Raw genomic sequence first — 13,718 nt, 5'->3', positions numbered from 1 at the left:
TTTCCTGCCTTTGTAAAGAGGTCCAACTTCCCCAAAATGTTCCCCAAGCTCTTCACGGTCTGCAGGTTTCCAGTCTTGCCTCTTGCTATTCTTCCTTTCACACTCAGCAACGTGAGTACAGACGGACAACTCAAGCTCTATCACTTTCACTTTCCTCTCTCACCTCTACGCCTTGCCCTTGAAGGCACAAAGGGATCCTTGAGGAGATCTCCTCTGAACCTTACCATCCCACAGAATGTTATTTTAGCCACGCGATCCGCATCACATGCCAAAGTATTTACTGGTTCAAGTGTTCCCCCAGATGTAGGAACCTGAGAGCACTTCTTTTTCATTCAATGATGCATTCAAGTAGCTGTCACTCCGTAGGTCACATAACAGTTTTTCAATAATTATTTGTTACATAAGGACTACAACATGCCTGGCACATAACATATAGTCAATAATTAATACTTAATAAGTCAATAATTGAGATACAAATCCCATTTATGTCACCTCCTGTTATTCTTCATGTTCTATGAACTGATGCACAGGACATGCCACCCCTCCTCACAGACACACACTTTCTTCTGTCTTTGTCTCTCAATACCCTGGAGTCCTGCTTCCACTACCACCCTTCATTCTATGGAACACTCATCTACACCACAGTATCTCTCTTTGTTTATTTAGATATTGTCTTGCCTCCCTCTACAGTTAAAAACGCCCTTTAATCCAGCTGACAAGTATCTAATTCCATTCAATTCAATCCAACAAATAAACATCGTGTCATGTCAAGTGCACTGTGAATGCAGCAATAAGATGGGTACTGCCAATCATAGCATTTAACTAAGGATAAAGCAGACTGTTAAAGATACACAAATAATTAAATTATAATAGGTACTATGAGAAAGATTACAGGGCATCCAAAATCATATGCTAGCTTTTTTGGCTAGACCCTTGCCAACATTCTTCCGGTTCATTGCCCTAAGGGGTGCATTCTGTTCTATGTAAAGAGACTGAGGTTTTTACTTACACAATACTGAAGGAAAAAAAAAAACCTCCATGAAAGTATTGCTTATTGAAATAGCTCCTTTCACTCATCTTCACTTCTCTTCCTAAGTCAAAAATTTTTGACTTCAAGGAAAAGATGTGTTTTGTCTTTATACTATTTTGTTTGCACGTAGAACACTGGAACACACATCTTAAATATTTATGTTAATGCATACAAGAGTAAGTGGAACGAGGTAATGTGAAATGAGGATTATGACTATAATTGACACACTGGATCATTTAAAGGCTGTTTGGAATAACATACATGAGCAAAAATATTATACTTTTTCATTAAATTGCTGTTATCAGATGTGCTTTTAGTTCTTGGAATAATAATTTACAAGTAGTAGTTCACATCTTTTTAGACAGATAAAAAACAGTAATTTAAATTTAACATGCTTCAGATAAGAATAATCCTAGGTCAGCGATTTTCAACTGCTGTGCCGTAAGAATTTTTAAAACATGCAGTACTTGACTATTTAGCCAGGGTCACTGACCTCTTTTCCCCCAGATTGTCAAATAAAAAAATGACAACAGTCATCCAGTGTGAATGAATCACAATTATACCTATTTTTGTCAGATCTGCAAAAATATAGCATATTTTTTCGGTGTGCCATAGAATTTTAATAATTAGTTTATGTGCCATGAGATGAAAAAGGTTGAAAATAGCTGTCCTAGGTGAATTATAAAACAGGAATATGACGTACAATGAAGTTTTGACAAACTTTGTCCCATAACAAATGATTCTAAGAATTACACTTTTTTACTAAGTCTTTCTTTCTTGTCTCTTCCTTCCCAATCAATATTGACTGTTTACGTACCCAGGACCTTCAGGATAAAGTGCTTGCTGACTTCTCCAGCTTCGTTGGAGGCAATGCAGGTGTACCTCCCCGAGTCTTCAGTCTCTGCTTTGATGAGCTGAAGGACCATCCCTTGAGTGCTGACTGTCAGATGGGTGTCAAGCCCCAGAGGCTGGCCATCCCTCAGCCACGACATCCTGGGAGTTGGGGTTCCATCCGTGAGGCATGTCATGGAGGTAGAACTGCCCCTGACAATTGTGATTTCCTCTGTTCCCATTGCATTGTCCAGATTTGGTGGCACTATATACATAAAAGAAAAAGAGCATATTTTATATATCTATTTTAATTTGAGATCAATTTAGATTTAGAAAAACTGAAGGGTTCAATTAGTTTTTTAATGTTTCTATGATCTGTAAAAAGATAGAATTTAAAATAGCACATAATGTAATCGATGACTTCACCATAAAAACATGTGTTAAGTAGGCTAATTATTAATCTTCCAAAGCATTAGCGATGAAACCTCAGGACTGTTTCCTTTAAAATATACACTGTTCCAATGTGTTTACATTTTGGCCATTTTTTAACTGCTGAGTTTTGTCTCTTTAATTTGTTATAATACATATGATAAATTCCAGAAGTATACTTTCAACTACTTTCTGTGTAATAAATAAAATAATATTATATTCTAGAGTAAATTTTATATAATCCAACATCAGTCATTTGCAGGCTCTATTAGTTAGTTAACTATTCTGAGATGTCCTTAGGGATGGAGAAATATCACCCAGAAACCTTAACATTTCAGAAATGAAATGTGAGTTCTCTATCTCCACAAACACACAGAGAGATATATAGAGTATCCCCAAAATTGCATACACCCTGTACATATGATAGCTCAATTGATGTTTCTTTCTTTTCAGATTTAACCCATTGGAATTAATAATTACTCAAAGTGTGCATACATTTTTGGGAGGACACCCTGTATATGTACACATCAATTCACATTTTCAATACTCTAAATGGGCCACTGTGAATAATATTAGAAATCAGTCTTAACTTTCTATTTGTATGAAAAGACTGGTCTTATGTCTGGACTGAAATGTTGTTTTTAAAAATTTAGATTTGATTTCATGTGAAATTCCAGGTTAGAAGAACATGTTGGCAGACAGACAGTATGCTCTAATAAACATGAAGCCCTTGGGAGAAAATGTCTTTTCTCAGTTAGCAGGACCCTATCTGACCAATCTTCTCTGATATGGCGACATCTAAATATGAGCTTGTTGCTTAATCCTAGACCCATGGCACAGCCCTAGGGTTTATCTGTGACATACCTAAAACTTGAAGACTATAATGTTTATTATCCACCCCAGCTCTGTTGGAGGCCACACACGTGTACACAGCAACATCAGACACCTGAGCTCTCACAATCCTGGAAGACAATTTGACACAAAATTTCATAACCTGATCTCATTCAACACACACAAATGAAATACTTAGGGTTTAAACATAGGTTATGGAAAGTGATTTACGCTGGGAAATTTTAGGCATCAAGAATAGAACCATCCATCATGAAACACAGATGCCTCAAAGGCAATTTATTCTACAAAGCTGATGAGACACTGACAGTGGGCCACTGAAAATATGACATAATTTGAGGTGAATACTTTTCAAATATACTCTAGTAGAGAATGATATTAATGTGAAAATCACATGACTGTAGCAGGCATCTTCCTATCATTTTGCCATATACATTTGAGCTGAAAGAGCTGTTCTTGGAAATACATATGTGATAGATACGTCTCTTTATAAAAGACCTATTTTATACCATTTACTGACACGTGAGCACTTAACTAAGAATAAAAAGCCATTGCAATTTTCTATTTGTTTTCCCCCCTCTTCTAAAGAGATGCTAAAAAAGAAAACAAACCACAGTAAAAACTTAGGAAAAAATATTTCTTAAACACTGTTTAGATAAGTTCAAGTCTACAATCACAGTGACTTTATCCGTCTAGCAAAGAGCAAATCACATACAGTAACGCTGACCTGATAACCTGCCCTCCTGACAGCAGCCGGGTGTGCGAGGTCAGAGGCAGGGGAAGGCCGTTCTTCAGCCAGTTTATCTGGGGTGGAGGCGTCCCCGTGGCCCTGCACTCAATGTTTATTGAAGTATCCACCAAGGCTGTCAGTCTCTCCGCTTCTTCTTTATTACCCCTAATTGCAGGTGGCACTAGGAGAGAGAGAAGGGGGTGGGTGCATATTACAAGTTCAAGTCATCTCCACAAATGCCCCCATTTCTGTTCTGTATCCCACAAGGAAACCTCGATGACATCCTATTTTAAAATCAAATGCTTTGGACACCTACTGCCGGACCTTCCTATTTTACTGAGAGACTCCTGAAGGAGCACACGCAAAGGAGGGTGGAATGTCGTATTTACCGTAAACATTTAAGTTGAAAATGCGGTCGTCTTCTCCTGCGGGATTGGTAGCGACACACGAGTATTTCCCCACGTCGGACGGGAGAGCCCCGTGGATGACTAATGTGCTGCCATTTGCAGTCACCCTGGAGAAGGGGTCATAAAAGAGGCACAGAGATGCTTTGTGTCGAGCTAAAGTCTGGAAGGCTCAGCCCAGATTATGGTGCTCTTGTAAAAAACAGACCATAAAATATATCTTTCCCTTGGATATAATGGTTCAAATGCTTTTTGCTAACTCCATGGAAGCCTGAAAAGTCAGAGCTGGTCAAAGAGATGGAGATTTCAGGCAACCAACTAAAATTCTGCAGTCACAGGGCTCACATATCCGCTGCCTCCTTATGAGAAAACGAAAATGAACAAAACCAGGTTAGCACCTTCTCTATCCAGACTATTGGCAAAGGCCTGCTTTGCTTTTTCCCCCTCACAGTCAGAATATTTTATCCTCAGTTGTCAATATAAGGTTTGAATTAAATAAAAATTATAAAAATTCTGGTATGAAAACAAACATGTTACAATGACAAATTAAAGAAAGTATATATTAAAAATCTAGTTATAAACAGCTGAGTAATACTCAATGAAAAGAAGCAGAATAGAGTATTTTATTTAAACTGTGACACCAGCTCAGGATTATGGATGGATATATTTTGCAAAAATTTTTCTACAAGTTGCTAAAGCTTTTCCTTTGAACTATATAATGGTAAATAACAACTATATAGTTAGATTATCAAAGATACCGATTTAGGATCATTGCATTACTGACTCTCTTCACAGATCATACATTATCAAACAAAACTTCCAGTGTTTTAGAAAGAGATTAAATTGCTATCTATAGTTACTCCTACAATAGTGATTTTATTAGTTTCTCCCAGGGTCAAAAGTAAATAGTCTATTTCTAACATATAGTGTTATTAAATATGATTATTGAGAATTATAATATTATTTTTTGGGTCTAGTGTATTTTTTCTTTTTCAAAATGTGAATTTTAAAATTCCATTAGTCTAACCATATGAATGAACAAAAAAAAGCAAGTTACCATGACCAATTACTTAGTTGACTTTGGAAAACTTACTTTATTTGATTGATGAATTGTTCTATTTACAAACCTATACATATTGTGGAGCAGTGAACAAATAATCACTAAAGTGGATATAAGAATAAGTACAGTTAGGTTCTTCACATAAAATAAATGATAGATTGTAAATTCCTAGGTACAAATATTATCTTATATAAGATCTTTAGGTCCCACCAGCTATCTAATACTTGGCTTGGAATAGTGTTGATAGCAGCTGATTTAAGAAAAATAATTAAATATTTGTTAACTTTCAGAAATGTCCACGCCAGAGAAGTGAAACTTCAAATGTAGCTCTAAGATATTAGGCAATTTACTTCATCTGGTAAAGGGAACAAACATCTGAATTTTAATATAAAATAACTTGAAAAACAACAACTATCTTTCTTTAAATTATGTATGTTCAATTCATTAACCAGAAAATACACTCCAAACTGTTACATTTAAACTATTGGTTCAAAATGACAAAGATTGCAATATATTTCATTAATGCCTACTTAGGTATATACAACTCTTCAAGGAATTATAATTACTCTGGTTTTGAACATAATAAGGCTTTGTGATAAAGTAATCTAGTAGAGAGTAGAATTCTGGATTGTTCTTCCAAAGGTTATTTGCTGTTGAAAGAGCAGGAGGCCCTTGCCACGTGGTTTTTCCATCCCTACGTGGTTTGGGGAACGAATAAAAAGTGTCAGCTGAAAAAGGGATCTGGACAAATCACTACAAAGAATTAAGTGGGTTATGATGATATTGTATCTTTTCTCAAAATGAGCCAAGAAATACGGAGCATTTGGTGGTTTGCTGATCTCAGGACACGAAATCATATCTAAGCTTATTGATGATTCTTCTGTAGGACAAAACTGGTGTGACATTAGCAAGAAAGAACTATCCTATGACGCGGGCTTTAGGGTAAACATCCTGAGATGAGAGGAATAAAACCAGCAGCAGTTAACTACCATCTGTAGGAATGAATGTCTGAGGGTATTTTGCAGCTTGGAGTTGATGAATGAAGATCACACACACACGCGCGCACACACACACACACACACACACACACCCACACACACACACACACACACACACACACACACACACACTCCTGAGTGATTTTCCAGGAAGAAACTGTGTGTGCAACGCTCCAAAATGTTATATTTCTCTCTCTCTGAATACAGTGATACTCATACTCCAAGGAGATGAAATTTGGCATTAATTATTCATGTGAAATGTGAAGACTCTTTTTAAACATACCGGTTTCCTTCCATTTCACTGCTAGCTAGGGGTCTTCCATCTCTAAGCCACTGAATGACTGGGGCGGGAATGCCATTTGCACTGCAGGCCAGCTCAACATTTTCCCCTAGAAGGACACTGACTTCACTTGGAATTTCAGCTCCAGCAACGCTCGGAGGAACTTTGGAGAAATAAAAGTGTCCATTAGCAAGGCACGATGATATAAATTCTAATGCACACAACAGAATCACAGAGCAGTATGTCATTTTTATTATTTATTCTTCCTAGATTGTGGTTCAAGATAAAACTAGTATCATCCTCATGAATTATTTAAAAATAAGGAACAGCTAAAGCAATCACTTCAATATTCCTGGTATATCTGTAAGTTGATATAATTATTTAGTCATAGGGACTGGTGACAAGCCTACCTCATGGACAAACTTTCTGGCTAAATAGAATCACTCTTGGACTAAATTCTCAATAGATGAGAATTACCACAACTCAAGAGAATCTGTTTTATACAATCTTGGCATAAAGGTCTGAGAAAAGTATCTATTAGGTTATTTCTTTCCCCTCATGCATTTTAAATATTATTTATTCTGAATAATGGATAGGCTTATTGGAGCTTTCAAGATCCAAGAGTTTCTGTTCTCATTTGGTTTTTACTTTAATGATTCAATTGAGAAATAATGTGTAATAAAAAATACTGACAATGGTATCAAACAGAAACACATCTGAATTCCTCTTCCATATACTCATAGTGCTCTGCTGGGACGGCTCACGTCAGTTCACAACAGTCAATTCTGCACGTCTTTCCTACTCCATGTTCAGTAACATCACCTTGGTAGTTTGAAATGAGCCATGGTGGGGATATTTACACCACGGAAACTTGCAAATTATTGACTAAAATTCAGGACCTTTTTATCTGAAGAGTCAATTCTTAAGCATTTACCAGCACACCACTGCACACTCTCTCCAAATCTCATTTCAGTCATCCAGAGATGATAATAATTATAACAAATTTACAGAATTGACGGTAAGAAAGAAGTCAGGTCAATAAGAATGTTAAAAAGAAATATCCTGTAATGAGTGTCTAATATATGACAAGCACTGCATAGGCCCTGTATATATAGGCTAGTCCTAGTAAAGCATCTGATAAAATGTTTGATTTCATCACATACCCTCATGATTAACAACTATTATTATCAGTGCATTAAACATAATGAAACATGTAATTTCTGACACTGAATCCCTGAGTAGCTATTTCTCCCTTTTGTTGCTGAAATCTCAAAGTATTACTAATCCAAGAAAACACTGATGCCCATAAACATATTTTACTTCCTCTTTAATTTCGTTTGTTGTAGTTACCTTTAGCAGAGCACACAACAGATCGATAATAATGCACATTTATAATTTATGAAACATTAGTTTCAAAATAACTATATTAACATTGGAAAAAGCAAGCATTTCGACTTAGTTTCCAATTAGATTTTCATTTCAATAAACTATTGGAACAAAAGTACCAATTAGAGGTTTACCGAAAATCAAAAAGATATAAGTTGTCCTTGCATTACTCAGTACTATGTTACAATACAGTAGGGTTTAGTAAATATTTATTGGATGAATTAATGTTTCTTATTCTCAACCCGAAATAGCATAAGATTCAGCATTACTTGAAATTTACCGAATCCCCTCCCTACCTGTAGTTAAAATATAATGCAACCTCTTCATGAATTAAATATTACTTATATATATAAATAAGAACAGACCTATGGGCTTAGCATCAAAATAAATTATGCCAGTTGTAAATAAATAAGTATAATTCAGTAAGAATTTTGGTAAACATACCAAAAATAAAGATTATCAAATTTCACTATTCTTTTTTTCACATCTAGGCCAATTTCCATGAAAATCAAATCTACTGGCTAATGCAGGGCAAAGAACTGTTAATATTTTTTGTTGCTCTAAAGACACTTTGAATCGATTACAAATCATCTCTTTAATTGTAGACTTCTTTGGGGCTACAGAAAGAATAAACTGAAGATATTGAAGATAAATCACATACCTTGAATTGAAAGAATGTAATTTTTCTCTGCTTTTCCTTCCATATTTGATGCAATGCACGTATAGTTTCCGCTATCTGAATGCTGAGACCGAGCAATTTGGAGTTTGCTACCTCCAGACAAAATATGAACTTCGAGTGAGTCAGAATTTTCTAGAGGTAGAAACAAAGCAAAACAAAACAAAGTAAAGCTTTGATTTTAACCTCTAAAATTCAGCATAAAACTGTCTTGCTTCTTGTGATAAATAGATTTCTTAATGGGAGGGGGATTGGGGATGTGTGAGAGACGTGAAGGGACTAAGAAGTACAAATTGTCAGTTATAAACATAGTCACGGAGATACAAAGTACAGCCTCGGGCATAGAGTCAGTAATATTGTAAGAACTATGCATGGTGTCAGATGGGTACTAGATTTACTGGGGCCATCACTTCCTGAGGTATATAAATGTCTAATCACTGTTGTGCACCTGAAACTAATATAATATTGTGTCAACTGTGATTGAAAAGAAATTTCAAAAAGTTCCTCCCTTTGTGCTTTTATATTAAATGAGAGCCTTCTCGAAACGCAAAGAAAATCCTGTTTATAAAATAAGTAATTTAATAGTCTATTGTGTCAGTGTATACTTCAGTATATTAGGCTTTCTGAACTAAACATCTCTATGAGCATAATATGAAAATGTGCTCGTTTATGTTTATTGTAAAAATATATGTTTTTATTGATTTTTAGAGAGAGAGGGAGAGAGGGATATCGAGATAGAAACACTGATGAGAGAAACAGCAGCAGCAGCATCCACCGGCTGCCTCCTGCACGCCCCCTACTGGGGATGGAGCCCACAACCCGGGCATGTGCCCTGACCAGGAATCGAACTGGTGACCTCTTGGTTCCTGGGTTGATGCTCAACCACTGAGCCACACCGGCTGGCCAAAAAATGTTTATAAATCTAGTGCATTCAGAGCCAAAGAAAACCACCAAAAAAAAAAATTAAAAAAAAATGCAGAACTATGTTACCTATGGGCTTGTGGTCCTTCAGCCATGCTAGGGTGGGAGGCGGGATTCCAGTGGCATCGCAGGTTAAGGTCACAGGATTGCTGATTATCTCAACGACCACTTCTCTTTCAGGTCCTTCGATGCTGGGCGGCACTGCAACAAGACAGAAGAAAATCACGTGCCCTCATTAAGCTAGCTCAGGACGCTTTCTTTCATTGGCATATCTGGGGGAAAAAGAGTTGTATTAGAGGCAGATGCTCACCATATACATTGAGGTGGAAATTTCTATCATCCCGTCCTGCTACATTTATAGCTCTACATACATACTGGCCTGTGTCAGATACCTAAAAGAAAAAGATACTATTGTATGTGCTCCATTAAGGTACAGATGACCAATCACACTGTGCCAGCGCAGATTAAATCATCAGTCATCTTTACGCTCCAACGCCCCACTTCTAATTGCTTTCTGCAATCCTGCTTTTTTATGAAAGTAAGGTCAATGGCATTGACGATGTTATTGTACAACGAGCTGTAGAAAAGGGAACATGCAACTCTCGGTTCTCTCTTCCACGAACCCACCGAAGAGTCACGACACGCAAACAAGAGTAAAAGATGCACCTCAGCTTTCTGGATGTGCAGCATTTGTCCATCTGCTAAGATCTCCACGTGAGTCGACTCTGTTATCATCCGCCCATTCTTATACCACGTGACGACTGGAGGTGGGACAGCGTTGGACTCACACTCTAATGACACTGAGGTCCCCTCTCTTACGTTAACTACAGAAAGAGAGTCACTGCCATGATCTTTAATGCTTGGGGGCACTGAGGGGAAGAAACAAGAACAGAAGGATTGGTTTTTTTTCATCAAGGTGCGCAGATAGAGAATGTTTCATCCCAGTTTAAAAATGAAAGAATTTTATGAGGAGAGTGCAAACAAACCGTAAACGGTCAGGGAGACTTTCTTCTTGCTTTCGCCAGCTTGGTTGATAGCTATACACGTGTACTGACCCCCATCGGATTCCTTGGCCCGGATAATCTGCAGAGTTCGACCCCCTGTGGGCAAATATAATGGAAAGTGAAGAGGGGTACAGAGGTTGTTCTAATAACTACTTTATCAACAGGATAAATGACAAGATATCCCGTGAGAGTAAAATTTATATATAAGATGAAAGAATTGAATCTGTTTTCTTTCATTCTTCCTTTATGACTGATTCTACTTCTTTATAAAAAATGGAAAATTTGTAATTTTTTTCCTCTCTATTAACCAAACATGCAGAGAACTGTTTGGTATAGGTCCCAGCGAGCAAAGAGTAACTGTACTATAGTCAAACATGGTAACAAGTATTTTCTGGGTTTAAATCTCCCGCAGTTCAGACATGTTTGTCTGTCTGTTGGTCTGTTTATCTGTCAGCAAGGAGCCTTAGGATTTGATTACAACCAACCAGTGAATTTATCCACTGAAAGCACTATTTACTAGCCCATCACCCTCACCCCCCCATGGAATTACTAAGCAGTTCTGCTCCTAAATTTCATAATTTCTTGATGTAGACCCTGTTACTGTACGTTCCCACTAAAATCGTGAAAGTCTATGCAATCTTATTCTAATGGACTTATTAGGTAAAGAGAGGCATTTAATGTGAGCAAATAAATGGCCTAAGACAAGAGTTTGGAAAGAGACTGAGCTGAAACGCCACCTGTATTTAAAGTAAAGAAAAATCAGAGCGCCCTGCCCCCCTTGCAGGAGGACCGAGTTCCTTACCGGGCACAATGAGAGCATTTGTGTTTGGCTTGAGAGGCTGCTCGTTCTTGAGCCAGCTGAGATCAGGGGGTGGGAAACCAGAGACCTCACAGGTCAAAGAGATGAAGCTGTTCATCACGACAGTGAGGTTCTCAGGGTTCGGGCCAATGACGCTTGGAGGAACTATAAGAGAAAATGTATTAAATGAGAGATCTGATATTACCCGTAATAGCTTCCAATTTGTTAACATAAGCCCAGCCACTGTACTCCGCGAACGCCCCGTGTGAACAACACTGTTAGTGACCCAGCTGTCTTCCCTCTTAGGATTCCCCAATGCCTTCATCAAACCTACGGCGACCAGTCTTGTTTCTCCCAGTTGAAAGAGAGTGCCAGAATTTTCAAAGACAGAATTCTTCTGCATTTTACTGGAAGATGTAGTTGGCAGTTCCTAAGATGGTTTTGTCAATGTAGCCAACAGTACTTTTTAATACGTTTGAATATTCTTGTTTTTATTTATTTTTATTTATTTACTTATTTAAATATGTATCTTCATTGATTTCAGAGAGAGGAAGGGAGAGAGAGAGAGAAACATCAGTGATGAGAGTCATTGATCGGCTGCCTCCTGCACACTCCCGATTGGGGATCAAGCCCCCAACCCAGGCATGTGGCCTGACCAGGAATCGAACCTCGATCTCGAGGATCCTAAGTCAATGCTCAACCACTGAGCCACGCCCACCCGGGTGAATATTCTTGTTTTTACTATTACATCCCTATTTAAAATTTTTATTTTCCTGCATTTAATAAAGTAGAAATCTAATTTTAGGGGATATCTATCAAATTTACAGGCTATTTCAGCAATGTAACTCGATGACTTTAAAGATGAGCAGAAAATTTAAGAAGTAAACAATACTGTGATTTGTTCAAAACCATAAATAAATAAGTAAATAAATACAGAAAAGAATTCCACAAGCAAAAGTAGTGCAGAGGAAAAGTGGAGTACAAGAGAGTAAGATTAATAACGCACGGACTTTCTGCATGGCCTCACGTGCTAGATACAGTTCCTCCCCTTGAACTGCGGCGAGGAAGCCCGAGAGTTCGCCGCTAGCTCCTGGCCTGGCAGTTGAGCAGGCTGGCTGAGGGCCCTGATTCTCAGCCCGCTCTAGTAATTACAAGCTCAAGGAGCATCAATCTGAAGAGCAGGGTGACAGTTTGGGGATCAGGAGGAGGGCGTGACATTTAAGAAGACACTTGAGGTACAGATGATAGGTTGTGGAACTGTGCACCTGAAACCTGTATCATTCTGTGAACCAATGTCACCCCAGCAAATTCAATAAAAAGCAAAAAGGAAAAAGATGCTTGAAATATGACCAGGAGTAAACTCAGTGGAAGACAGGAGATGGGTGTATCTTCCAGAAAGAAGCCACAACATAGAGCAGTCCCCCTTTATCCGCAGGAGCTGCCTTCCAAGACCCCCAGTGGATGCCTGAAACCAAAGATGGCATTGAACCATATATATACTGTTTTTTAAATCTTTTCACTTAAAGGAAGCACTTACGGCTTCCCTTTGGCAATTGAGGCCCTGGCCCATGTGGGTCAGTTGGTTGGGCGTCTCCCATGCACCGAGAGGTCACCTGTTTGACTCCTGGTCCAGGCACATGCCCAGGTTGGGGGCTCCATCCCCAGTAGGGGGCGTGCAGGAGGCAGCCGATCGATGCTTCTTGCTCATCAATGTTTCTCTCTCTCTCGCCCTCGCCCTTTCTCTCTCTAAAACCAGTAAGAACATATTTTTTTTTTTAAAAAAAAAAGGCATATTAGTTAATATAAACAAAGTATAATAAAGAAACAACAAATATTTATTTAGCAACTATGGCAACTATAGACACCATTCTAATGTTAGGGAGACCAGCGTCCATAAGAAATGACCACTTGTCTACAGACTTTATAATAAGGTTATGGACAGAACTGAGATTATAGACATACAAAGATAGCACAAGGCAACATACGTAATTGCTTAAGTAGGATAACGGGTGTTTATACAATGCTCTTGATCACACAGAGGAGGGAAAACTAATTCTGCCATGGCGAAGCAGAAAGAATAATGAACATTTTTATTTTTAAACATTTATCCTATTGCACTTGGGTAAATTAGAATGTGTGCTTTCACAACAGCTACAGTTGTTCAATTAATTCATTCTTCCTGGGAATGCGTGACACATTTGTTTCTGTTTGGTTAGATTTATTCATTGAAAGAACCCTGAAGATATTTACGAAGCACCTATTGTATATTGCTCACTGTGCTAACTACTGGGAATGCAAAGATGAAAGTGTTTCAAATATCG

At 37.9% G+C, this 13,718-nt stretch overlaps 1 protein-coding gene across 1 annotated transcript in view; it reads right to left on the bottom strand.

Moving 5' to 3' along the window:
* HMCN1 (hemicentin 1) overlaps positions 1 to 13,718 on the bottom strand; it is a 345,340-nt gene that overhangs the window by 73,041 nt on the left and 258,581 nt on the right. Inside the window, exons 58-68 of the mRNA XM_016224594.2 lie at positions 11,401 to 11,562; positions 10,581 to 10,694; positions 10,261 to 10,463; positions 9,905 to 9,986; positions 9,664 to 9,795; positions 8,659 to 8,808; positions 6,615 to 6,774; positions 4,259 to 4,383; positions 3,867 to 4,050; positions 3,155 to 3,252; positions 1,848 to 2,126 (exon numbers count right to left, since the gene is read on the bottom strand). Coding sequence (XP_016080080.2) covers positions 1,848 to 2,126; positions 3,155 to 3,252; positions 3,867 to 4,050; positions 4,259 to 4,383; positions 6,615 to 6,774; positions 8,659 to 8,808; positions 9,664 to 9,795; positions 9,905 to 9,986; positions 10,261 to 10,463; positions 10,581 to 10,694; positions 11,401 to 11,562 — 1,689 coding nt within the window. The remainder of the gene's footprint in view (positions 1 to 1,847; positions 2,127 to 3,154; positions 3,253 to 3,866; positions 4,051 to 4,258; positions 4,384 to 6,614; positions 6,775 to 8,658; positions 8,809 to 9,663; positions 9,796 to 9,904; positions 9,987 to 10,260; positions 10,464 to 10,580; positions 10,695 to 11,400; positions 11,563 to 13,718) is intronic.

This window comes from Miniopterus natalensis, chromosome 19, assembly GCF_054644295.1.
Source record: "Miniopterus natalensis isolate mMinNat1 chromosome 19, mMinNat1.hap1, whole genome shotgun sequence".
NCBI classification, from domain to species: Eukaryota; Metazoa; Chordata; class Mammalia; order Chiroptera; family Miniopteridae; genus Miniopterus; species Miniopterus natalensis.
The sequence above is the reverse complement of the archived record's forward strand: the minus strand, read 5'-3'. Positions and strand labels throughout refer to the sequence as shown.